Source organism: Dermacentor albipictus, chromosome 1 (genome assembly GCF_038994185.2).
Source record: "Dermacentor albipictus isolate Rhodes 1998 colony chromosome 1, USDA_Dalb.pri_finalv2, whole genome shotgun sequence".
Lineage (NCBI taxonomy): Eukaryota > Metazoa > Arthropoda > Arachnida > Ixodida > Ixodidae > Dermacentor > Dermacentor albipictus.
The window spans coordinates 215,283,811-215,311,478 of NC_091821.1; the positions used below are offsets into that span (position 1 = coordinate 215,283,811).

General features: G+C 42.7%; 1 protein-coding gene and 1 pseudogene across 1 annotated transcript in view; both read right to left on the reverse strand.

Moving 5' to 3' along the window:
* The window catches only part of mRpL38 (mitochondrial ribosomal protein L38), a 54,559-nt gene that overhangs the window by 21,223 nt on the left and 5,668 nt on the right, over positions 1-27,668 (reverse strand). Inside the window, exons 2-6 of the mRNA XM_070530865.1 lie at positions 24,636-24,794; positions 24,340-24,548; positions 21,714-21,832; positions 5,556-5,714; positions 2,188-2,324 (exon numbers count right to left, since the gene is read on the reverse strand). Of these exons, the coding sequence (XP_070386966.1) occupies positions 2,188-2,324; positions 5,556-5,714; positions 21,714-21,832; positions 24,340-24,548; positions 24,636-24,794 (783 nt within the window). The remainder of the gene's footprint in view (positions 1-2,187; positions 2,325-5,555; positions 5,715-21,713; positions 21,833-24,339; positions 24,549-24,635; positions 24,795-27,668) is intronic.
* On the reverse strand, positions 23,261-23,440 carry LOC139055039 (U2 spliceosomal RNA; annotated as a pseudogene).

Below are 27,668 nucleotides of genomic sequence, written 5' to 3' on the forward strand. Positions count from 1 at the left end.
CTTTCATCGGTGTACAGTGCTGACATGACCCTTGCTCAGATCGAGGTTAATATGATTGCATGCAACCAGAACGCCGTCCAAACAAAAGTCAACAAGTTCTTCAAGCCACTGCAGCGATAAAACCGGCTGCCCGACGATGCACATGTACATAATAAACCGGCAGTCAGCTGCATAGAGAGTTTTTGAATGCGTTTTTTATAGCCACTTAACTAATGCTTTGGCAGGGTTTAGGAAACCTGGTACTTCGCCGTTTACCTCTAGATCCGAGAAAAAAAAAAGTGCGTTTTTTTGCATGCATTTATTCATTCGGACTGCGTGAAGTTTCGGACGTTTTTACGTTCCCTAGAGGGTCCGAAAAATCGGTCGTTGACTGTATACTCTATCAGTATCTGTTTATTGACTAACTGTCTTTAGTGTCTATTCAACTAAATAGGTAGGCAATAGGTACTAAACTGAAACATGTAAAAAATCCAAATTCAGACTAGATGGTAAAAACTCTAATGCAGTAACAGTGGCTAGACTATTCTAAATTTGGTCACACTTCCACACTTGTTTGCTGATACTGCACATGCTAGCCACCACTTTAATTCATCCAGAAAGGCAGAGAAAATTACTCGCTATGAGACATACCGCACTAAATTTGGAATTCTTAACACTTTCCCTACCGCGCCCATTGGGCATCGTTAGCCCATTAATGATGGTTTGAAATGCCACTTTCGAGAGCTTGCACGCAGCTCACAGACACACTGCGCATGTTTCGGCATGCCAAACTGTAGTGCTTGCACTTAAATTTTTGTAGTGGAATATCTGTTAAACGAAAAATTTTGATTTTTTTGGACATAGTGCCGATTAGAATGCAATACCTTTTGTATATCTCATAATTTTTGTTACATATTTTTCTTATGAGATACAAGCATGTCTTCACAAACTTTGTTCCAATTTTATCCCACAAACTTGATTCTGGCAATTAATATTTTTTATGACATACATCTCGTTAACTTTTATGTGTGAAAAGTGCACTCATTTTGCTTTTTGTTTATGTATTACACTAGATATTGAGTACAGTAGTTCCTTCAGGAAAAAAAATCTGGCATAGCCTAAAGAAACAACTATTTTCCCCATAGTAGGGAAAGAGTTAAATGAAGCAGAAAAATTTTTTTTTTCTGTGTTTGAGCATCCTTCTGCAACATGCAACACATTCTTTTGCTTTACAATATAAGTTGGTTTTCAGGTGCAGATTTCTGGTGCATTGCACAGCGCTTTGCACGCTTAACTTGTTGCACGATGATCACATTCGTCACTGATACCTTAACATTCACAATCATGTTCTGTGAAATGGCTTTTCAACACAATATCTTTTCACTCTTCAGACAATATCAAGATACCAGCAAGTAATGTCTTTCTCACCAGGCACCTACACTTCATGACAATCTGTAGGTTTTCTATGCACATCTGCTAAATGCTTTTGCCTTTAAAACACGTACATCTCCCAGGCTGTGTTGAATGTGTCGAGCTATAGTTGCCATTAGCAGCTGCCATTAATCACACAGCAGCACAAGTAATATATACACCTGTGAAGGCCACTGGAAAAGTGGTTCAAATCCCGCTGTCTCCATAGGTCCATGGCAATTTTTAAAAATTTGGTTTCAACTCCAATATTAGCAATAGATGCCAGGTTCCTAGCAAAATCTGAGACAAAAAACTGAGATATTATGGGCAAAACAAGCTCTAGGCTAAATAGAAAGAAAATGTTCTACATTTAATATGATAAAGGTGCATAATAAACACTGACAGTTCAAGTTCATGTACTTTCAGCAGAGGAGGGTCAAGACAACATAATGGCAACAGAAGGAAAACACCTAGGAACCCAAAAGAAAGCACAGCATGTCCAAAATTAGTCAGCAATGGGTAATGTACCAAGGCAGCAATCTACTAGTAACAATGTTTGTGTTGCCCGAATTCCACTGTAAACCTGCGCATTAATGCATTCCAACGAGCTTACCAATGTGCAAAATAAAATAAAATGTTAGCAACTGCATAGCAATTTCGAACTATCTAGTCACCATAAAAAAAAAAAACTGCCGGAAGCATTCACAAGTTTGCAAAGGCGCTGCTGCAAACATTTTGGATTAATTCCAGGAAAGGTTCCACGTTGACATACAGCAGCACCCAAATATCTACACTTACTCAAAGTTTTGTGGAAAAAATCCACCAGACTATCTTCCCAAGTGCATTGAAAGAATGCTAGTCCAGCAGGCGTCAACAAGCTTTCAAACTCCTTGTAGAAGTCATACGTTTTAAATGTCCTTTCCTTCAGACTTGCACTGTGGAAGAGCAATACACAGAAAAACTAAGTACACAAATATAGTTTCTCAATGCATTACAAAGACATTTACAATACCAGTCCTTGAACATACTTAGAGCAAATATGTGAAATGGTGATACATGAAGAGAATATTTATACAGGGCCCTCACAAGACTTGGCCATTAATTAGAAACAAGCAAGAATGGTGTGTTGATTACACACCATCTATTTTGCCTGCAAAGTACTACATCTATGTATGCCACAAAGACAGCTGAAAATGCAAACAGAACTCTGCACATCCTTATTCTCAGAGCAGCCAGTCTAATAGTACAACCTACTCCTACCGTGATGTGCTTCACCACCGCACACATCCACATGTGACAGTGCACCCTTTACAGGAGAATAAGAATGCAATGAATTACGAGAAACGGTGTCTTTGAAAGCAATGCACACAGCCATGATTCATCTAATGTGCACCGAGTTGCTGGCAGTACTAAAATGTAAATATACACAGAATGCAGAAAGCACAATTAAGAGGAAGCTTTAGCTCGGGTACTCCTATCTAAATACATGTAAAAGCAGAATTCATTTTTCTCCGCAACCCATGCACCAAATTTAACGAAATTTGTTGCATTTAAAACAAAAACTTAAAATCTTGTGACTGTTGGTATCGAATTTTTTATTTGGGTCATCAATTTTCTTATTAAAATGGGCAAAAATATAAAATTTTCAGAAAACGAAACTATCACTCTGTAACGCAGCAACGAAAAATGATATCACAATTGTGTGAATTGCATCTAACGGTACATCTAAAGCTGACAAAATTGACATGTTACATATGGACCTAAAAAAATTTAGTAATATGAAAATACAGCTTTTGCAGAACCCTTGTACGCAACGTAACAAATTCATGTAAGATATAAATTGACATATTGACTTTGTCCACTTTCCATGGTCTAATGGATGCCGTTTACACAACCGCGATATCTGTTCTTGATGCAGACCTATTAATTTGTAAATTTTGTGCTTCTATTGTTTTTGAACTTCCGAATTTTTGAAAGTTATTTTCACAAAATTCAGGCCCTCAATTGAAATTCCACTTCTGACAGTCACTAGAATTTAACTTTCTCTCTCAAATGCAACAAATTTAATTAAAATCAGTCGAGGGGTTATCTCAGAAAAGAGTTGTGTTTTACATGTATATGAATAGGCTGCGTCAGAGTTAGGCCTGAGCAAAAGCTTCCTCTCAATGCCAATTCTTGCTCGTGACTGTTTGACAACTAGACAGTTAAGTAGGCAGTTCTTATTTTTGACAGTGTGCGAAATTGGGCTGGCTGGTACACCTTATTCACAAGTATATATTTAACAGCGTGACACAGGACACAGAAAGAACCACAAAGACAGTTCTAATGGCAGCAGTCTTGCAATTCTGATGCGTCTTCAGATAATTATTTGAATGCTACTAATAGCAGTAAGGCTACAGACATGTCACATCAAAAAAGCTCATTTCAGACAATGGAAATCCCAAAGCAAGCCCAGACAGTCACCAGCTTTCCAATGGAGAGTTTACTTTTCCATCTGCTGACAGCCAACCGATTTCTTGTGCAGACCTCATAAAGACGTTGGCAATACTATATCTCTTATTTTCAATGTCTCTACAGCATATCGTAGAGCTTTGCCACTGCCAACAGAGCAGAGTGTGATTTTTTTGCGATTTCCCACTCGCACCACTAATGAGTTAGAACACTAAAACTTTCATGCACTGTCGATAATAAAAGCAGAAACAGTGTGTATTTAAGAATAGTGCTATTATTTTTTCTGTTATTAGCAGAACATTGTGAAACATTTCCCATATTTTTCGGTAAAATGTTTTTCAAGATTACATACTATGCCCTAATGTGCATTCTTAAAATTTATATCCTTGCAAAGTGCATTTCTTTAGCCTTATACGGATATGCAGGGTGTTTTACGTAACTTATGCCACGGATTTTAAAAAATGGATTAGCCGCAGTTGACTGAAACTAGTGGCATATGGTTGGTTTACCATCATGTGGTGCTCCTTAAAGTATTTCTTATATTCTGCTAAATTAGTTGGTTAACTAAGATGACATTTTTTTAATATCCACTTTAGGGCCAAGTGCTTTTCTTTGTGTGTAGAGGGGGTTCAGAAATGACCGATCCAATTTTTTTATGGCAACGTACATGCTGTGTGGCGATATTTTTCGGCGTTTAAAGAAAGCGCACGAAATATGAAATAAAACCACGCGACTGCGCTCATGCGCTATCGTATTACAGTGCTCTCAACTATTCATTGAGCCTTTCACTTATCAAAGACGACGACGCTTCCTTTCCGTGTGCCACTGCCAAAGATGCTGACGCACTGTAAAGCCAATGCCTAGAGCTCCGGTCGCACACTTTGCCATGGTCCGAATGCACGGTTCCTTTGCACAAGCCGCAATTGAGAGCGCTGCAATACAATAGCGCATGAACGCAATCATGTGGTTTTATTTAATATTTCACGGTAAACGCCAAAAAACATCACCACGCAGCGTGTACGTAGCCACAAAAAATTGAATCGGCTGTAAAGTGTATATTAAAGATTTTGCATACTTCATCTTAGTTGTTTAACTAATAAAGCGGAATATAAAAAAATACTCTAAGGAGCACCAGATGACGGCAAACCATATTCGGTTGGTTTCACTCAGCTGCGGAAAACCACATTTTTTAAATCCTTGGCACAAGTTACGTGAAACACCCAGTATAGCATGTTACTGTGATTATGCTGGTGTACATAATAAAAAAAAATCATTATCAAAGCCTTCAAGGTAAGGGCAATTTTTTTATGGTAAAGAAAAGCAGATAGACCGCAGAAGGAGCAACACCGAAATTATGACAACTGGCTTAACTATCACAAACACACATACTAAGTACAAATGAAAGGATAGTTTTTGGAGTCAGCTGGGTGGCAACCTCTGAAGAAGCAGTTGGTTTTCTACTGGTAGAACCAGACATTCACCATCAGAATGCTTGCTCAAGCACTCCGGCGATTGCTTCAAATCAGACAGTGGAAAGGACCATTATACTTTGATTCATCATCAAAGGCAGGTACTATATCAAGACCACTGCAGAAAGGCTTAAGGGTTTACTACAGGGAAACACATCGGGAGATTATGCTTGCATAACTGCAAATAGCTCAAAGGTAGAAAAAACAAAGATCATTTAGTCACAACTAAATAAGGCAGCCCCTCACCTATTTGTGGGTAATTTCCATTTAGAGTAGTCAATCAACCTTTCTTGTTTGTACAGGACGAATACAAACCGATGATAACCAGCACCACGAGGAAGAAAAGGCTGCAGGTAGTCGCATACCACTTCACCAGCTGTAATGTGGTTTCCATTGATGTTGCCACTGGAGAATAAAAATTAATAATAATAATAAAGCACATGTATTGCAAAAAGCCACAAATGATGTACACATTGGTTGCCAAACTTGTGTAATCGATACACTGCATGACCACAGGCAAAGCAGCGGCATTTTTATTAGAGCACTGCTTTACTTGTGCTCTAGCAGCTGCCATTCTCTGCAGCTTTGGATGGACAAGGCCACATAATGCAACATGAATGCATTGCACCTTGATTTTACATTCCAGTCACTCCACAAATGAAGCATCCTGCTCAGTAAAAAGAAAGGTTAGAGGTTACAGGACATAGAAGAGAAAACTTGCTTCTGTCAGTCAATGAACAATTGTTAACTAGGAAGAAGCAACACTATGCCACAGGTGAAACTTGTCCCATTTAGGCTTGGCCATTAAAGGAATTTGACAGCACACAGATTCTGTAACTATTGACTCACCAAAACGGTTCATGCAGGTCTTGATTAGGGAAAAAAAGGATATTGAGGGCATGATCATAGAAGCTCAGTGAAGGCAAACATGATTCTACAAGCGTCTCAAACAAGTAGCCTTTTTGATTACTAGGGGTGTGCGAATATTGATTATTTCAGATATGAATCAAATAGTCTTTGCTATTCCATTCGCATTAGTTTCCAGAATTTACTACTTGAAGTTGTCAAATATTCATTTCTGTTTGAATATAAGGAATAACAACACTCATTGGAGACTTGTGGAAGAAAAACTGATGCACATGGGACTGTTCTGAATTATTCTGCTGCAGGACAGCCATGGTCACTGCAGAGAGCCACCAGCTCCCTTAGAGGATGCACGGAGCAGCCCACTTGTGTACAATGACTTCCATGTCTTTAAGTTAGTCCATAAATTTGTCTTGATATAGGCAATTCATTGCTGTCGTCATGTTGCACTGCATAACTGAAAAAGTTCTCATTTAGAACTCCTCAGTTGGCTGGATCTCTAGTTGTGAACGACATTACATGCATATATCAAACAATGCAAATACATTTTTTTTTTTCGCCAGATGGACATCACAGACTATGTTTCTCTTTCTTTAGAAATAAGAAACATTGAGTATTCAATTTGATATTTAAAGGTTGTTTTCTTAATCAAATATTTCTATTCAATTCAGTAATATCACTATTTGCACACCACTATTTATTACCCTTTCACCATTAAACATCAACCAGCATCAACCTTGGAGTTCCCCATCTGAGTGGAGGGGGGTAGTTAAGTACTTAAAAACATATGAGTAACAACCACAAGAAGCCTAATACATAAATATTATTGCAATAGCAATTATATGGACACTTCAGGTGCATTTCTGCCATCAGCGTCGCCGTGAGGTTCCATGTAAAGTCCAAAGGCAATAAAATGGTAGCCACGCGCCGTATGCTGTATGTGCAAGTGAAAGCATGCGAGGGTGAGCGGCGAACACGACTCAATCGTGCATGTGCAAGCAAAGAAGGTGGGCCCTCTCCTGCCACACGCGTGAGGCACAGGGGTGAGACGAGGGAGGCCGGGGTTCTTGTCCGGTGCCTGCTGCTTACGGCGCGGCCATGCGGGAACTGTATATTGAAAGCGATTTGCGACGTGGCCAAAGTGCGCACCCACGCGGGCCTCATCTTCAAAGCGATCTGCGATGTTTGCAAAGTACAATTAGTACCAGTAGCTTCGTATGTGGTGTGCTTTCGACGTTTCATTTGCGTTGAAGCAAAAGATGCAAGAATGCCAATTCAATCACTGCTGCTGCCCTAATTCCTCACTCCAGCATTTTGATATTTTTCGCACTCATAGAGCGAGATGTGTTCATGCTTGCCTGTCCACATGTGACACCGTGTTTGTTAATTTAATTAAAACACCTTGGCTGGCTAGTTCGTTTGAATCCATGATAGAATGTGTAAGCGCAACTGAACGAGGATGTAGAAAGAAACAGACACACAAGGAGAGCACTGTCTCTGTGTATCTGTTTCTTCCTATGTCCTCGTTCAGTTGTGCTTACACATTATATCATTGTTAATTTAGTTAGTAAGCTAATGTTTACAAGTTTACATGGCTGATAAAACTACTATCCTTACTTCGTATAGCTATATACTAATTTTCTATTGTAATCAGTGTTTCACCTTTCGGGCAAAACTGTGACTTTTTTTTTAATGACAAGTTTAATGACAAGGCGGCAAGTTTCTTGAGGCTACACAATACAGCAACAGTGGGCAGTTATTTTTCTGATGGAACACACGAGAAACTGGAACAGTGCTGGATGGCCGAAATGGCCAATTTGGCACAAATAAAATGTCAGTCAAATGTATTTTTTTAATTCCCACTACCAGCATACATATATAGGAAATAAGCAGTGGAAATGTAAAACAGGCATGGCGAAAACAGCAATCAAACTGTTCAACCAATGATAAAATCACTTATTCAACACTGCTGTAGTCGACTTCCATTAATTCGACGCTGACGGGACCGACGAAATTGATTGAATTATCCGGCTGGTCAAATTAAAGAAGATGCAGAGAAGACATCAAAACACACTGCTGATTCATTGGACATTACATGCCCAATTCTAACACTCTCACGAATGAAGTATGCACCCACTTTGTGTCCAAATTAGAAAACTAACATGTGTCATTACCAGAGCTTTTTCACCATCATTTCACGTTTCTTTTCACTTGCATCTACCTTTTCACTTAAACTTTTATTGTGGCTAGTAGCTTACTATATCATTGTTGCCGCGGATGTGCATGGCTTTTAATTCATACTTTCGCTTTATTTCTGCAAATCCTGACAGTGACAATAGGAGCATAAGCGCATAAGAAGCACCAGCGGCAGCTGCGTCATCCCTGTTTTCTCACTTCATTATTTTAAATTTACACTGTAAACACAATGCACATACACAATACTTAAATATATACACAGGACAAAATTCATATTTTTGAAAGAAGGTAGCCAATTAACAATTATTTCTAAAGGTATGGATAGCCTATGCCTAGAGAATGAATATGTTTCTGTATGTTCACCTCGCTCCAATTGCTTTGCATGCCTTTTGTGACCCTAAAAAAAACCTACAGACTTCACTGACTCCTTTGGCAGAGTCTTTTATCAATGCCGTGTGAAATGCACATGAACGATATGTGTCTCAGTATTGCTTCTCCTTCCAGTAAACAATGCTAACAACTCATGAAAAAAAAAACATTTCTAATAATTTATAACATTTATTAGGGATGGAAACATCATCACTTGCAAGCACTGCTCGAAGAAAATATTGCTACGGAACAGTATTTGCGAACTTCAGCGTGCATAACTTGACGCTCAGCCGGTGACACTCGATACGGGCAGCGATGAATAGGGGGGGCATCGCCGGTATTAATGCGATGTTTAACAGCTGTAGTTTGGGCCAAAGGACGATCGTTAAAGTAAAAAATATTGTGGTAGGAAAACAGAACGCGGTAGAGCTCACGAGCATGTTCGCACGGCATGTCGGGCGCAATAATTTTCTGTAAGTCAGCGATGGTACAAGTTGCCGACTGCGATGGTAGAGGAGGATCGGCTGAATTGTAGTCTACTGCAATAGATGCTACTGAGTGATCCTCAAATGAGCAAAGCTGGGCCAGAGACATCCCGCGTGGCAGTACTTGTGTCGTCAAGCCAAGTATGACCACTGGCAGGCAGACGCAATTCGCTGTAATAGATAAAACTGTATGAGGTACTGTGATCCCGTTCGTAAGGAGGACGTCTCGCATAGGAGCAGCAATGTAGTGACCGTCGGGGATGGGTGGGGATGGCACTAAGTCAACGTAAGTCAGTGCCGAAGGTGGCAAGCAAACAAGGTCGACGGAACTAAGGCGACTGGGGTGTGGTTCAGCGGGATCCAGAAAAGGCAGGTCAAGGCGGAGAGTACTGGCAGAACAATCGATGAGAGCAGAATGTGCGGAAAGGAAGTCTAAGCCAAGGATGATGTCGTGGGGACAGTGGGCGATGACTGTGAATAGCACAATAGTGGAGTGATCGGCGAAGGAGACGCGGGCGGCACACATACCAATTACGGGGGCTGTTCTGCCATCGGCGACACGGACAACAGGCGTCATGGCGGGTGTGATTATTTTCTTCAGTCGGTTACGAAGGTCAGCGCTCATTACCGACAAATGCACCCCAGTGTCTATAAGAGCAGACACAGAAACACAGTCGACTTGCACGTCAAGAAGGTGCAGATGAGTGGGCAATGTCAGTAGAGGATTTGGCAGCGTAGGGAGCAATGCAGCGTCACCAAGAGGCGCTGCATCGTCTAGTTTTCCGGCTGGGAGCAGCGTCCGAAGGCAGTCGGCGAATAGGAGCGACGGGGCTGGGGAGAGCGCATCGCCAGTGTTGTTGGGACGAGAAGCGTCGGCACAGGAAGATGCCGCTAGGGTGTTGGGCAGACGGGCAAACTGCTGGTCAATACGTCGGCTTTTAGCGAGTTCCAGGCGGCGGCACTTTTTTATAACTGCATGATAGTAGGGCCTCGCCGGTTATTGCAGCTGACGTGTTCGTACAGGCTGATCCAGTCCTCGACGTCTTCCCCATCTTTGCTTGAGAATACGCCAGGATCACGGGGAGTGGGGAGAGTGATGTAGGTCATCGAAGTGACAGCAGGTGTCGGTGCCAGCGGAGTCGAGTTGTCACCGGGAGCCATGAAGGGAGGCTCGACGTACCGTCCACTGCGAAGTTCCGTGACGAGGTACACGGAACGTCCACCTCCACCAGATATGTTACGTACGAAGACGCAGACGAAAAGCTATATACAAGTATATTTACAGGGAAATACGCTGCACTTGGCCAAGAGGCAACAGCCCGCGCTAGCCTCTAATCTTCGTCATAGTCTTCACACTGCTCACCTCTTCGTGATCGCAAATACTGTTCCGTAGCAATATAATGCATAATGTTTCCAGTACAGTGAAATAGCTGCCAGTAATTTTTTTCGTTACTGATATTTAATTAGGTCATTGTAAGTACTACGCTAAATTGTATGGAGTGTCAATGAGGCATTTGTAGGCATAGTTAAGGGACATCTAATTGCAGTATTTTCAGCGACATACTAATCGCATACTAATTTTTTACAATTGATAAATAAACCCCGTCAAATATGAAGAATACCATGTGACTGCACTCCCACCATCATAAAGCAGCGCCCTCGAACAGGCTCCCTCCGAGTTAGCCAAAACAAAATAAAAGAAAAACATTGTGATTAAGCCAGTGCCTTATCTGCCATGCCCCTGCCAAAGTGACACGTTGCGTTAGGTGTTAGTTGGAAACAAGCTGCAATAGCTGTTGTCTTAGTGTAAATAAAGTGCACGGATTTCTTTTTTCTTTTTTGCCATAAAGCTTATCACCACAAAAGCGAACTGACAACATAGTGCAAATGTTTGAAGGTATGTTTTGTTTCATCCAAGTCGCCATGTCTTTCTCTAATGAGCAGAAGGAAAACATGATCCTTGCCTTGGGAGCTATAAATGGCAACAAGAGCAAGTCCGCAAATATATATCAGTCATGGATGTGTGGCGGTAGACCAAATGCAACGATCATCAGAAATTATGAAAACCTGAGACAAAACAGCAGCTTCTAGAGACAGCGGCGGAGGACTCCATCTTTGAGTCTTAGCCATATTTCTCATATTTTGTGGGGTTTCTTTGCCAGTAAGAAAAAATTGTACGCAATTAGTACATAACTGAAAACACCGCAGTTAGATGTTATTAGAGGGTGCTGATAAATGTCCCATTGACACTGATAATTAGGACAGTACTTTGAGTTAGATAATTATTGCAATTACCAAAACAAATCTCAGTAACAAAAGATTACTGGCGGCTGGAGTAACGATACTGCTCTTTTTTAAAATCTTGGTGCATGATAGTTGGAGCACCCTGTATAATTCACTCAGTAACCAAAATAAGGCCAAGCCGGATTCACTCGAAATCGGAATCAACAGCAGTCATGTGCAGCAGCGCTTACACTCGGACTCACAGAAAAAAAAAAAAGTAGGAGAGGCTGCAGTATTAGTGATAGCCAAGTATGTGTGTATACACACACACACACACTTGCTATAAGAGGAAAGTTTTTATTGTTCCGGGAGTTGGGGGGAGGCTGGAACCCGACTAGCTTTCCGAACCCCATGTATATGTAGATTACATATATATACATGTATGTACCATGAGTGTGCGTGTGTGTGTACATACACACACATGCATGGGGCTCGGAAAGCTGGTTAAGCCCCAGCCCCCCTCCCGGAAAAATGAAAACTTTCCACCTATGGCAAGTGTCTATTATGCGTTGCACAATGACAACCAGTTTTCTTAGGTCGGCTTCGCCGCAGTACATTTGTGTTACGCGGTAAAGCATACAAATGCCACAAAGGTGGTTTTGGATTCGATTGCACCGTAATGACAATTTCCCGCCCAATTTTTTTGAAAGAAAAGAAAGTTGAGTGCTACAATCACATAAGTACTGTTACGTTTCGCCTACGACGCGCGATATGGCCGGCGCGGATGCAACGGACGTCGGGGCTTCGTTCAAAGCGGCGGACATTTTGGCCCGTTCGGAGCGGCCGCGACGCATCCCCGCCGAGCGCGTCCCGGCATGTTCAGTGCCACGTGTCTTCGTGTGTGCATGTGTGTGTGTGTGCCCACGCTTGTCAAAGCGCGGCAGCCGGGGAGAGGAGCTCCCCCCAGTGTGAAGCGAGGAGGTCTGACCGGCGCCGGCCCGGCTGATGCGTCACCTCCTTGTCCCAACGTGTCTCTCAGTCCGTCCGTCGCCGCTGTCACGTGGTGTCGTCCCGTGACCTTCCTTCTTGCCCGCGACGCCAAGGGTATAAGAGCAGATGCCCCCGGACGCCAGAAGAGAGGCTCCGATTTCTTCTGTTGAGTAACGTGCTCTCCCGTCTCTCTACTTCGGTCGACCTGACCGCCCGCTCTTTGCGATGCTAGAATAAACAAGTTGTTCTGTTAGCAGTCGACTCATGCTTTGCTGGGACCTTCGGATGCTTCCAGTGTGCCCCAGGCCGCCAGGCCAACGCTACCCTTGGGGCTTGCGACCCATTTGCAACAACGGGCGCCAACGGTCCGGTTGCAACAACGGGTGTCAGCACTGAGGTTCCAACAGCCGGTGGCAGCGCTGAGATTCCAACAGCCGGTGCCATCGGTGCGGATCAAACAGTACCTTAATCAGACAGTGTGAGCTAGGGTTAATGCTTAAAAATCTTCCTAAGGAAGGCTGAAAATAGCAGTTTTCGATGGGAGATTTCACATGGGTTCAACGCATTCACTGTCCGCTAAGCTCCACTGAGACAGATGCTGTCACGAAAGGTGTTGTAACTGGGGTCACCATAGGGGTCAGGCAAGTACTTCATGCCTGGTCAAGTCTGAATTATCCAGTTAAAGCTAATTTTAGGATCGAAATAATGAAAGCTTGGGTCCATCGTAATGCATAAGTACTGGCCAGGTCTTTTGGTCGGGATTGAATTAACTAAGAAATCTAATTAATCGGAGTCAAATTAACAAAAGTCTACTGCATTTACTCATGTAATGAATGCACACCCTTAACCTTTTCAGCGTAACTGATGTACCAGTACGCTTCTGCATTTCTGTCCCACCATGATCCTTTTGACATTCTTTTTGTCAGATAGGAATGTGGGGACAACACCGAAAGAGCAACTGCCATTATCGATGTCATTTTTTTTCATTTCGTCACAACTAAAAATAAACTAGCGTTCATTTTTGTTATATCTATGAAAAAAAAAATAAACGCTAGGGGTGCAACACCTCCGACAAAAAAAAAAAAAACAAAAGAAAGAGCACTGAAAGGATTAATTAGTCACATAAATGGATATTTTTTTACTCGCATAATGACCATGCTATCAACTTGGCACTGTGAGTGGTGGCCTGATTTCAATTTTGACTGACGTGAAGCGTGCTCAGGCAGTTGAAGACAAGACAGAATCCACAATGGAGCAGAAGAGAATAAAGTTAGAATTGGTGGTATGAAGAGTACTCTGTTTACTATGTGCAGGCTTGTTAAATGACAATAATGGCCAACCGCAGATGCTGCATGTTCAGTAGTGCCATCTACAGAAAGCTGGCATTCCTTCATTTTTTCTTTGTCAGTTCAATTCAATCAAGCCATTCATCATGTTGACAAGTGCTTGAAGTGACCAGACAACACCGGCGCGTGTTGGCAGTATGCAAGCTACACCACCACCTTCAAGCGCAAAGTGTTCAGTATGCTTTGGAGAATGGCACCAGTGCACCAGGAAGGCACTTCGACATGTACGAAGTACACATCCGCTATTAGAGATGGAAGCACAAAGAGCTGAAGGCTACCAGTAAAATGCACTGAGCTGCATCGGATGAAATTATACTGAACAAGGCCTGCAGACTTGCAGAAAAATCAGGGAACCTAACCAATGACTTCAAGGTGAGCAGTGGCAGAATGACATGCTTCATGTGGCTGAGTGTGATCATCCCTTAACAACAGGAACCAAGAAGTAACCAGTAAAACTGTAGTACATGTAGATCAGAAGCACGGAGAATGATTTCCGACTGCACTGTCATGATGATGATGTGTGTTGTTTAGTGGCACAAGGGCCAGATATGGCCGAGTGCTATGCAAGTGGTGATGTGTTGTCAACGAGTCGTCAATAAGATGGAAAGATGAAGTGCAATAGGTAGATGTAATATGGCTGTAAAAGGGCCTAAAAATCAGTCACTGTAACGTGCATAAAATAAATAGGTATTAAAATAACATGAGAGTGAGGTGTGCTACGGCTATAATATGTATGTTTGCAGAGCCTTGATATGTGTACTATGATGAGCAAGTATCAGTAGCGCTACCGCCTCACAAGAGCCCAGAGACATGTGCTTTACGTAACTAGTATTGCAGCAGCACCCTCTGGCGAGAGAACGCGCTACCATACTCCTGGGCTGATAACATGTAGCAAGACATCATTTAAGAAATTTAGAACTGTCTTCATATCAAAGAACACTTTTGGGCATAGAAATAATGCCATACGTAAGGTGATATGCTGTCGATAGGCTTGCAGAAGGTGCTTTTTCCATTGTTTCTGCTTTCCTACGCTTCACAAAGGCGTGGTCAATGGTCAGCCTTTCATATGGAGGAAGTTTGCCGCCAGTGAGTAAGTAATTGTGTGTGCCATGTGTGAACTCTATACCCAGGCAACAGAAGGAGACACTGGTTTATCATGATATTATTGTGGGTGACGAAATTCCTATCTGTGGCTCGATTAGATGGAGTTTATTAGAAGTTTAGGCATCCCACAAGTATTGCCAATAGCCTCTTAGTTTCTTACAAATGAGGGGCTTTAAGTCTATAGTGGGTATAGCTATGGAAGAAATGGAAACGTGGATGAGGCGGTTTCGTCTGCTAGCACATTGCCATCAATGCTTCCGTGTCCTGGCACCCAGCATATTGTTACATGCTCGTTAGAAATGTATGTCGTACAGAGGAGCGCACAAAGATCATTTAATACAGAATTCTTACATTTACAGAGCAACATTAGATATTCAACCACACTTATAGAATCAGTAAATATGGCTTTTCTAACTTTGTTTTCTTGATATGTTTCACTAACGACAGTACTGCACAAGCCTCAGCTGTAAATATACTTATTTCAGTGTGCTGAACATCTGTTCCAGAGAAAGATGGCCCTAGTGCTGCATAAGACACATTGGCATGTGACCTAAACGTGTCAGTGTAATACTCTGGTCACGAGACTTCACCTGCACTTCTAGAAAGTGCACTCAAATGTGTGCAAGATGTGTCACATTCAACCAGCTGCCATTGCCACGGTGGTAGCATCTGCACTTGAAGCATTATGCAATGTTTCAGAAGTGCAACACCCATTTCTTCACTCGGCCTCCTCACACGAAGTGAGAAGGAATCTCTCACTGAGGGTCAGTTGCGAAATAGTGTGGCAGATGTATTGTTTATGATAGAACAGTGCGAGTGTCCACAGTTAGAACTGACTTTCAGGAAGTATGTTTAACTTTTATTATGCCCTTTGAAAATGCAGTGACCACTCACTTGACTCTATAAAGAGGCTGTGTATCGAGCTCATTCTGAATGCACCGGTCACTAGTCGGATACGTAGATGGTGAATCAGTCTAGCATCTTCCACACACTGTGTGTAGCAGAGTTATAAACTACAGCATGGTAGTGAAATCGTGATCCTATAAGGCTCTTAATTGTGCACATTCACGAGGCATTTCCTGTCACTATCCCATGTATCTGAGGGAAGCTTCAATAGGTTCATTGTCCTCACGCACTTAACCTTCAAGTATATAATATGGGGAATGAAAGTAAGTTTTGAGTCTGAAATGATGCAAAGAAATCAGTGTTCTTTACTTACAGGTAGTCTAGTTCCAGAAAGCTAAATAGTAGCATATGAAATAATTCCTCTCTTTGTTTGTGAGAAGTACACATTCCTGTAGGTTCAAACTAAAATTGTTTTCATGAGCCCATTTGGCCACCTTACTTAGGCCAGGCTGGACACATCATTTGCAAATAGCAAGATTGCATGATTTAAAACAAATCTGCATGTCATCTAGACCTACAGAGTATAACATAGTACTGTTGAATCTCGTTAGTATGAACACACTTAATTAGAACTTCCGGTTTATTCGAACTGACACTGCGGTCCTATCAAAGTTGTGTATTCCAATGGGTGAGAACGCCCTGTAATTCGAATGCACAAGCATTTGCGACGGTTAATTTGAACATACCAAGCTCCGACAACGCTCTCAGCAGTGCGCTAAATCACGTGGCGGCCCCTCTGACCAGCATTGCTCTGACACTTCCATAGAGGAAAAGCTTAGAAGAAACCCCTCAACGCCGTACGTGAAAAAAAGTGGCAGAAATTTTACCCTCTCTTAAATGGCAAGGTCGCCGTTTCTGCGTTGTGCCATAATGCCCCAGCCACACTAGTGGCAAAACATGCGCCGCAGGAGGGACCGATCCTGGGCAGATTTTTCGTGGCTCGCCGCGAGTGGAGGAGACGAATAAGTGTTGCCCCTACAGTGACGTACATGCGAGAAACTGGTATCACGCGGACCGACCCGACTGCTCTATTCATGCTTGCGTCTGGTTCAGCCGGACTGCTTGTTTAGCACTATCGTCTGCTCGAGTCAGCTCTCGCTCGTGCTTGTTTTGGTTGGGTTGGTTGGTCTCGTTAGGGCATGTTTTTATACAATGACATGTCTCAACCGAGACGTCCTGATGGAAAGGTTGTTGGAGACAATGGGCCATATCCGATTTTGTAAGACAAACCATACCTTGAATACAAGGATGCGAAGGCGACACCCAGTACCTCATTCTCCATGTCTTTCGAATGCAGCGACGCCGCAAGAGAAGGGAGCACACCCTTCTGTTTGGGATCGTGATCAGCAGCAACGACTTTGTTAAGCAAGTTAAGTTAAGCAAGTTTGTTAAGTGTTAAGCAAGCAGGACGAAGAAGGTAAACATAGCGCCGATCTATCAACAAACGAAGGAAAGAACACACGAACATGTAGAGGGAAGCAGGGGAAGCAACTCCGCTGCTTCGGTGGCAGAGGTAATTAGCGCCATCCAACAAGTTGGTGGGAAAACAAATCCATTTCCTTCCTCGCAATTACGGTCCCCTCGCCTTCCCTTTCAACTCCTTCATTTTCGACAGCCTCCACGCCAGAGCTGGCGGTGCCAGCTTAGCCCGCGCCTTGAAGTTTTGTTTTCTGCCATTATTGGGAAGCAAGCGTTGGTCGGTGTGGGCAGTTTTGTGGTCCTCGCTCGCTGTGTGCTTGGGCGCCACAATATTTCACGAATCGCACCGTTCGTGCTATGGCGCACAAATACTTCAAAAACAGGTCCTTCTTTCAATTCAAACAAATTTTCGGGCCCCTTCGAGTTCAAATTATTGAGATTCGACTGTATGTGGAATACCTGTGTGCAGAGAATTCATTTTAGCCGCAGTTGGGGACTGCAGAACACTAGATGGGGCGATGATATTAGAAAATTCACTAGCGCTACCTGGAATCGGTTAACACAGGACAGGGGTAATTGGAGATCACAGGGAGATGCCTTCATCTTGCAGTGGACATAAAATGAGCTGATGATGATGATATGGTGCATTTTTTCTCATCCCTCTCCTTCCTCTGTGTAGCCTCTCAAAGCTTCCACAAACCCCAGAGTTTAGGAAGAAACTCTTTATTCCACTCTTTTCCTTGCATGTGTATGCAACATGTACAAACAATAGCCATAGCAGAAAATCCACATTCTCAGGGGAAGATGTGTGATTGTTTTGAAGACACCTCTACATTTATTGCATTTGCGTACATATATTTAAAGGGACACAAATAACTATGCGGTTAAAAATAAGCTTAATGGTGGGGCATGCTTCATGTATTGCCGATATGTCACATAGGAAGCCTATCAGATCGCTTGGCCGAGTGACATCACTCGCCAATTCTACGTAGAATGTTCATAGGTGGCTGAAAACTTGAAAAGTAGTGCTCCTGCGATCTGCAGCGATGCAAATATTTAAAACCTAACAATAAATTACACACTTCTAACAATCATCAACCTTCTAGTATATGCCGTGCATATCCTACACACACATTTTACATGGCCGGACAATAGTTTGGGGTAGGGGTGGTGCAGTGTCGTAGACGAAGCAGGCTGAATACAGAGTGCTGCATATTTAGCTGCGTATGTTTGAAGAAAGGTTTGGTGCTCACCATTGCACTGTTCTTGCTGAAATTATGCAGAAGGATAGCATGTTGGAGTCCACATTGTTCAGTGTAACAAACACTTGCCACAGTTGATTGCCTGGTTTTTAAGGAAAAAAATGCAAATTTGCCTGCACTTATGGGGGTGCGAGCTGCTGCCGGCAGCTGCAGACAGCGTTTCAGGGAGGGCAGTCGTATGTTTCAGGAGCGGACAACATGCGCCAAACTTCCCTAACTGGCTGCTTTCTGTAGCTGCTGGCGGGCGGCAACACAAGCTTATAATTGCATCATCACGGCAGCAGCTCGCATCTTCGAAGTCCTTCGAAGACTTTGACAAAAACAGAAATATGAAATGGTAGTGGCCGTCGCGCCGTTCAACAACCAGGTGAATGTGGAAGAGTGACAGTGACTAACGAAAAAGAATTTAATGAAGGCGAGTGGGGTGATGAAAACGAGGAGGGGGAGGGGGGGCATGTGCATAAAAGGCATCAAGAACGAAGTTGGCGGATAATTATGGACATAGGGAGAGCATCTACTGACTGCTTGCTAGCTCAACACCAGACGGCCGTGGCCAGTTGCCCAGCTGAGGCTCACCTAGTCCATCGTAACATGTACTGCTTGCTGTGCAGAGCACATCCTAACTAAACAATAGACGGATGTCAGGAGACGCAACACTTTCAAATCTCTCCGAGCTACTGGCCTTTATTTTAATGTGAACTACGGATGCCGTAATTTTCACAGATGCCTCTAAACAGGAAGTAGCCCTGCTTCGGACTGTCTGCCTCGTCAATGCCCAAGTGTGGTCAAATAACAATAAGCGTCGAGTCATGACTACAATACCATGATTGCAAGTTACTTTTAAACATCTGTTCAAACAAGTCGGACAGCAGGTCACCAAAGGTGAGTGAACCTAGCATCATATCATACTATCAAAGTTCTAGCGCAGAGCTTTGTTCCTGTATTTTTAAATCTAGAATAACATAGCATGCTCACAACGGTAAAAGTGCAACTGAGTGATAGGCGACTTGCAAAATAGTGTCCGGTCTCTTCCATGCACAGCCGTGGCCGTACCACTCACTAGAAGATCTGGCTGGATAACAACGGTGATCTCCACTGTTACCTGGGATGCAACGAGTCTGGGTACAAGTCACGTACCAGCTAGGTCATCGACAGACATTACATAAGTGCACCAACTCGTTAATGAAATTTTAGCTTTTTTTAATGGGTATCATTTTTAAAGATAGCATATGGATGACAGCATAATTTGATGCGAAGTGGCAGCCTGCCTTAGCCATAAAAAACCTTCGTGAGAGATTAAACAGTGTTGTTTCAGCAATGCAAGAACTTACACCCTTGTTGTTAAAGCATTCGTGTCCGAGGAGTGCTAGGAGTTTGTCTTTGAGTGGTGTACAACCTCTCTCTCTTTCTGTAATTAAAAAAACCTTTTTTTCGACAATACAGAGCAAAATATGCAGCACCCTGTACATGCAGGCAAACAAGCCCATAGGTCGGTGGATTTTTCGAACAAAAAATTTGGACTTGATGGATATTCCACACTTCATAAATGCACTATCAGGGTTCCCCTAGATCTAATGCATTTTTGTGACTGATTGTTCAAACTAACTTAAGCGCCAAAGTTCGATTTTGCGGACTAAATTGCTCGTTCCTAGCCACACTATCCAATCTTAAAGACCACCATGTTCGATGTTCCGCTGGCTTGGCTTCCAGTGGTGGTCCACTCTAAAGCTTCCAAGGATGGGAGCTGTCAATAGAGAGTGACGAATAGAGAGTGTGCACCATCCTCTGGTCTTGAAGACTATGGCCTCCCTTGGCTGACAAAATGCTCCAGGGGATGACACTTCTTTTTCCGGTCAGCAATATTGTCATAATCACTTAATGTGGAATCAGACTTTTTTCTTCCCCCCCCCCCCCCCCCGACTCTCTAAAGTTTCGTTTGCTATATTTCCTGAGGTGTGTCTTAGAGACGTCGCATCTTTGTGTGTGTTTGTGCGGCTTCGCATTTGTGTGATCAACACCACCTCCTGCGCCTTCACGAGAGCCAAGTGGTGCGAAGAAACGTGGCTTGTTTCTTCAATCTCCATGGTGAACTCCGTTGGCAGAGATTGCCAACGGAGTTCACTGTATGACTGTATGCAGACATTACGTCACTCTTGCGCAAATCCAAGCAAGTCTGATTGCCTCCAAGCGTAGTATGAGGCAGGGCATTACTAGAAATTTTTTCAAACCTAACTTTTTTTTTTGTGTGTGCTGAACAAATTTTTTGGACTGCTCAATTTTTTCGGCCCATGCGAGGCTGGGAAATTGGCCGGCAACTGATTGGCTGGATCTTGCTCAGGTCTACATACACAAGAACCAACTTCAGCCCTGCAGGTAAGCAGAAGACCTCAGAAAAGTACTATGAAAGCAGATCCACAAAACAATGACCCTTCTCTACACAACGACAAAGAGTGCTTCATTTGAAGTACTGACTTACCATAAAATCGCATATTTAGTTGAATTTATTTTAAAACTGTATAAAATTATTCTTTATTTCAACTGTATTGTATACTGCAATTGTATAATTGTATTGGACATGCAAGTCAAGGTGTTGCTCACCAAAAATTGTGCAGAAACTATCAAAAATGATTGTCAATGTAGGCAAATAGCTCAACACAAACTAATGTGTTCAGCACTAATATGTGCACCACCGTTCATTCAGGACAGAAATTAAAAATAACCATTGCGCGAGAGAGAACAGAGCTTGTTGGACAGCTGGATCATGCAAACATATTGAACTGCAGTGGCCTTAAGTGAAACATGTCACAGAAACTTATTGCAGCTGGGAAGCAGCACAATAGGGCCATTGGCACACCTGGGAGCCCACAATGCTGCCAGCATTTAAGTAAGCACAGTGGGCGCACTGGATGGCAACTACTAGTGTAATAAATTTCCAGATCATCTGTGTTGCTCCACAAAGCTAAAATCTGGAAGACAGTTTTACCACCTTATCAGGCAGGTTAGTGCTCCTTTAGTTTACTCCACTGTGAAGACTACACAGGTATGCATGTTGCCAGAGTGTAGTGCAGGAAATCAGGAACCCTGCTACAATGACAAGCAATGCAAACTTTTATACCTTTTGTGGGGCTGCACAGGGCACAATGCTACACAAAACAATCTTTGCCAACTGTATTCCTGGCTTTAGCAAATAAGCACAGTGGCAACATCCAGCAGAAGAAGGAGTTGCCACTATATACTTACATAAACCAATGCAGATATTCTTTGTCATTCTCTAGTAAATGAGAATCCAGGCTTGTCAAGACTAAAGTCCAAAGGGTGTCAGGCTCCGAATCAAACAAAACAGTAGGGGCCTTTACAGCCTGCAACAAGAAATAAGTGGCCCTTTTACAGTGTTGATCTACAAGCATCTCTAATTTTTTAAAGATTTGATACTGAAATATTGGTACGTACTTTCTTTTAGGTCCTGAACACAAATTTATGTGGGAATATTTTTACTAAGAGGCATCACACTCACTCCAGTTTGCTCAGTTTTGAAGAAAATGTGTTGCGAGACCCTTTAAAGGGATGCCAAAGCACAACACCAAACCACTTTAGACTGATGCAGTGGTCGCTGGTGACTTATTTTTGAGAAAAGGATTGCTTAGAAGTGTATAAAATGAAGATTAAGGTTTTCCTATTCCCACTTCGCGCTCAAACCGCAGTACCAGTACATCAAGGTAACATCACAAATTTTAGTGCATTATTTACCATTTAAGTGTTGTTTTCTTGTTTGGCAAAAGTTCTCGTAACTAGTTGGATTCAATTTCTGATACCCTTAAAATGTAACGCTATTATAGTTTGTTACTAAACAATTAGCTTGTCCCAAGCAGGCACAGTCAAAATCCATGAGATCACTTGGAGCAAGAGCGGGAAGTTCAAGGTGGCACTAGCAAGAGAGAGAGAGTGAACTTTAATGAGAACCAGCAGTTCAGTCATCTGGGCATAGGCCCCCTACGATGGGACGTCAAGGTCTTCCCTCTTCACCGCTTCGTAGACCTGCTGGGTTGCCCAGAGTTGGTGGTCGAGATGGGAGCTGCGCAGGGCGGCATGCCATCTCGACGAAAGGGTCACGGGATTAAGGTCTGGGTATTGATGTTTGCACTCCCACAGCATGTGGAGGAGTGTTGCTGATTGAGTTTTACAGATCTTGCACGTCTGGCTCGGGTAGATGTCGGGGTATATGATGTGATAGCGTGTGAGGGAAGGGTATGTATTGGTCTGTAACAGGCAAAGGGTGGTTGCCTGTGCTCTGTTTAACTTGTGCTGAGGGGTGGGGAAGGTTCTTCTTGCGAGGTAAAATTGACTTCACAAGGTCGTTGTATCTAGTAAGGCGGTCACATCCTGCGGGTGCACCTGCACCGTCTCCAGCAGGGTTGACTAGTCCTCGTGCTACAAAGTGTGTAACCTCGTGGAGATTGGTGAGGTGCACGTGGACAATGCCGGCGTGTGCCGGGATCCAGACAAGTCATTATTTTTCAAATTTTCTGGTTTACCAAGGACCCACTAATAGTAAGGTTGACCTTAGTTCTACAAGTATAATTTACCAATCCAGCTGAATTTAATATTTCTCGTTAGCACACCTTTGAACACTGTCAAGCAGCAGGTTCAAGATAGCACTCATGAAATGCCTATTTTACTTACTGCTTATTGCATAACAACTGCCGCATGATGCCTACAGGTAAGTTTTTACAGCAAAGCTGTATATGACTAGGTAGTGGAAAAAATTGCATGTGTCAAGAATTTCTCCCCATACGTGAGCCGATCTCAAAGATTATGCAACACCATGCCACCCCATGGCAGAGGTGAAGCAGGCTTTAAGCACTCCACCAACTTGCAAAAGTAAGTTTATTATCTTAGGTCCAAATACAACCCGTATCAGATATTAAGCTGATAGGAACAGATATTACTCTTTGACCTGTGTCAGCCATGTCTACGTTCGCACCACCCTCTCTCTGTCGGCGTTCCAAGTGCTTGCGTATCTCCTTTCCTTTCCTTCCACTCTCTCATGATGGCGATCCCGTAAGGATGCCGCCCGCCAGGACCGCGAGACAGAAAGAAATGTGAACTGCCCATGTGGCCCCGATCCTATGAACTTGGAATGTTTCACCACTGCAACGCCCAAGTTTCAGAGAGAATTTGTAGGGAACAAACAAATTTTGTGTAGCCTGTGTTGTGTTTGACCACTTGTGGTTTTTGAGGGACCTCACAACCATTACTGGACTACGGGACGTCGACCAACGCACAATCACCTCGGCTGCGGTGAAGCAGTGTGTGCCCTCAGAGTGCGGTCAGGTGCGTGTCTGTTCTACGCGCCGGGATTCATTAGTAAAAGTTGTCGTGCCATGTTTCTCAATAATACATGGGTATGTATACCACCCAGTACCTCATCATCTTCCGAGGCTCAACATCGTGGAGGTGTGACTAGTCGCGCCTAAGCCGTGTGCATATTTATGTGCATATGGCGTTTGACACACAGCAATGGACAGTTCGCCATTGAGGGGCCTAGTACATATGCAGCTTTGCTGGTCATCCACCTTCATAGAGTGGAATGACACTGAATTGTTCTCAGGGGAAGGGTCTCGAAGTTGTGCAAACTGAAAGAGTACTCTCAGGGGAAAGGCACAACAATGACAATATCTGAAGCTGTAAGTTCATTCTTTACAGTGGCTCATTCAACTGGATACACAATGTCGTGCAACATGTTTAAGAGTTCAGAAAGGCATGTTTATTTACATGTTTATACAGTTCACAACGGAGTTCTCTCTGTCTGTTCATCAGTGATGAAGTTACAATAAATAATTGAAGTTTCAAGACTGGAACTACTTACCTCGGAAGGAAGAATGATGTTGCCATAATACACAGGACTGAAATACTCTGCATTCTGCTCATATAAGATATCCATGGGTACAACAGGATGGAAAAATCCAAATTCGTAAAGGTCTCTGAAGACACCATAGTGGTCTGCAAGCTCTTTTACATGCTTTGGTGCATGGGCACTCCTCCAATCTTTCCTGGCTTCCTCATACTGTATTTTCACTGAAATAATTTGAAAACAAAATGTTAGCCACATGTAAGCACATGTAATTTAGTTGAACTGCTACTCTATAACCAAACAGTACTTACGAGTCCCACTACGTGATTTTTCAGCCAGCTCATAATTGTTCTTGTTTTCCTGAAGCACTTTTTGCTGCTTTTTCCATTCTTGTTTATTAATGCTCTGTGATGTGAACTTGAAACCGATGTTTACTCGTTCTTCAAATACTGGATCTTTTGCATTTAGAGCTGCATGCCAAAAAATGAAAGAGCGGTCAGCACATAACACACAACACAAATTTTTCAAATGTGAAACAATAAATGACAAGCCATAAGTTTGGTCAATTACTTTATACACTATACTTCAACATGATACCCTACAATACTCAACTGCCTATGTTGCCGGGCCTCAAGAGCTTGCAAGTAAAGTTACATGTGACAGAAAGCTATCGTCAGCCACACAATTCACCTAAAGACAAAATCCCATAGACCTGTTTCATATGGATATTAAATTGCAGTAAACAACTAATGTCATAAAGGGACACCGTCAAGTTCAGCTGTGCGGGCAACTGCATGTAAGGGTCACGTGGGGTGGTCAAAAGAGACTTGTGACTCGACACCAATATGGCGGCGGAAAGTTATAGTCATCTGGGGTGGGGGTGCCGCAGTTTACGAAGAGTGCGTAAGCGAGCTGACTGAGTCGGGGCTTCCGCCAGTCGGTTTGCAGAAGCAGTGCCATAGCTTTGATGTCAACCCCTCACTGCTGAACCGCACCATGCCGAGACATTCTGCAAACATACCAGATGCCCGAACCGAGCGTGGAAGTGTTTTCTTCGGGGAAAATTGTGTCTTGTGAGGTTGTGAGACAAGAGACTCGTTGCACTGCAAAGGATTTGTGGCAACGGCCTCGACGTGTTGGAACTCCGGATAGTGTCACCCTGGAGCCCAGTTGTGCGCACACTGTGCACACCGCAGTGTGATTGGACAAACGAGAGAGCGAGGAGGATGTTGGAGATGCTTTTAGGTACAGGTAGGGCCGTTGGAGGAAGATTTGGTGAAGATTCGGCTAAGAGAAAGAAGACCAAAATTATAACTTTTGACTCGTAGTTTGATGTCTGTGTAAATTGTTTCCATTCTATCACTTGCCTATTCTATCTTAATAAACAGTTAACTACTTTGCAATCAGCACCACAGCCTTGCCTACTGTAATGTGACTTCGTGACATTCACAACATCTTCAAGTTTCCCTCTCCTTCATCGAGGCGAACATCAACTGCCACTAAAGAGAAAAATTATTTGAGCTGTGTTAGTGAATTACCACGCCACAATCTCCAAAAAGCCACTCTTACCACATGAAAATGCTTGGCAAGCTAGAAACGACGTGAAAATTAAAAACGAGTGGCACAGCCACCATCATAAAATTCTCACACCAGCTCGCCATGACATCATGGATTTTGAAGGTGTTTGCTTGGGCCTAGTTCAATTTTTATCAGTAGAAATGGACTACACTGTATTCTAAAGAGCCAAAGACTGAACTTGGGAAGTTTGAAGAACTTTTACTGAACCACAACCGCCTAAATGCGAAAATATCCTTTTTAATCTGTAACGAGACACTGACATACTGGCACCGCGGTTTCCTTGCAAAATTCAAAAATGAAACTTTGACCGCCATTATATTATCTAATAATCAACCCGCTAATGGAAATTCAATGAAAGCAGAGTTTCTCAAGAATACTTTGTCAATCTAAATTCATTCAGTGTTTCCCTTTAGTGTCCCTTTAACTCCATGTGCCCCGCCATGTGCTGCCATACAAATAGCCATGCCAATGGGCAAGGTTAATCTCGTTCAGAGTCCAGGGCCTTAAATTTCTTGATGCAATTGCACGTGAAGTTGCCGCTGGATGTGCATTTTTATTGGCATTAAATGTTGCAATGATGAAAGCTGCAGTGAATGCAGTAAGCATGTTAGGCCATCACAATAAATTATAAAGAATGCTGCTAAAAAAAGGTTAAGGTAATTTTATGCACAGTTATTTCAGTTCACTTCATAAACCCATTTTATAAGTGCTGTTATAACTGCTACCACTGGGAGCAAAAGCATACATTCGATAGTGAAATGAGTCGTAAGAATGTACTATACCTCAAGTGGCATTGTTTTAATGCCATTGTCTATGTCTGCGGCATAGCTCCAATGGCATGAAACATTAGAGAGACTGACATTTTGCATGCCCAAACAGCTTTGGGTACCCAAAGTGCCATGCCCCACTTGCATTCTTTCGTATGCCTTTTGCTTTTATTTGTATACCTTCTTGCACTCTTTTGTAAAGCTGGTGGTGTGCGTCCCCAAAATTTGGGTGCACAAAATCAAAAACTTCCTATTAACGCATCAAGCACTTAATATAACATTTAATTCCTGTGTGGCTTTGGCAAGCTTAATGGCCCTAAAGCAATGTCAGTAGCAGTATCCAAGATTCCACAATTCAGTATGCTGTCCCAAATCTATAGTCTTGTTCTTTACAGTTGTGTTACAACTTATAAGGGAAGTAACTTTTTACATATCGCAGATCACACTAATTATACTTTCCAGTTTGACATCCTCAAAAATAAAGCTGTCATATTGCTGCAGCAGGTCACCTGCAAATTCCAGGGCAGTTTACAAAGCATGCCTTTAGACAGAAAACTTTTGAGAAAGTAAACTATGCTTTAAGTTTGCCTATCAATGCTTTTAGTGATACTGTTTGCACCTATAGCCAGTAAATAGTTTCTTTTTGAACATTGTGTTCACAAATTAACTTATGTAGAATGCATACATTATCCTCATGGCATTAAATCACACATATGCATAAGCAGTATGTGCATATTGCATATATATGCATGTGCATATTTGCATATCTGCAAATATGCCTACGGCTCCAGGAATACTAACGGCATTAAGATATTTATTGTCATCATCCATGTGACAAAGGTATAAGTGCTAAAAATACCAAAATTCAAACGTAAATGGTTACATTCTATAAACATAAAAGTAAGAGAAGAGGACAACTGCAATTTTGATGTCTCTAATCCTTTACCTGCTGCCGGTGGGATTCCTACGAAGCCAATTGACTGATTGTCACACAAATAA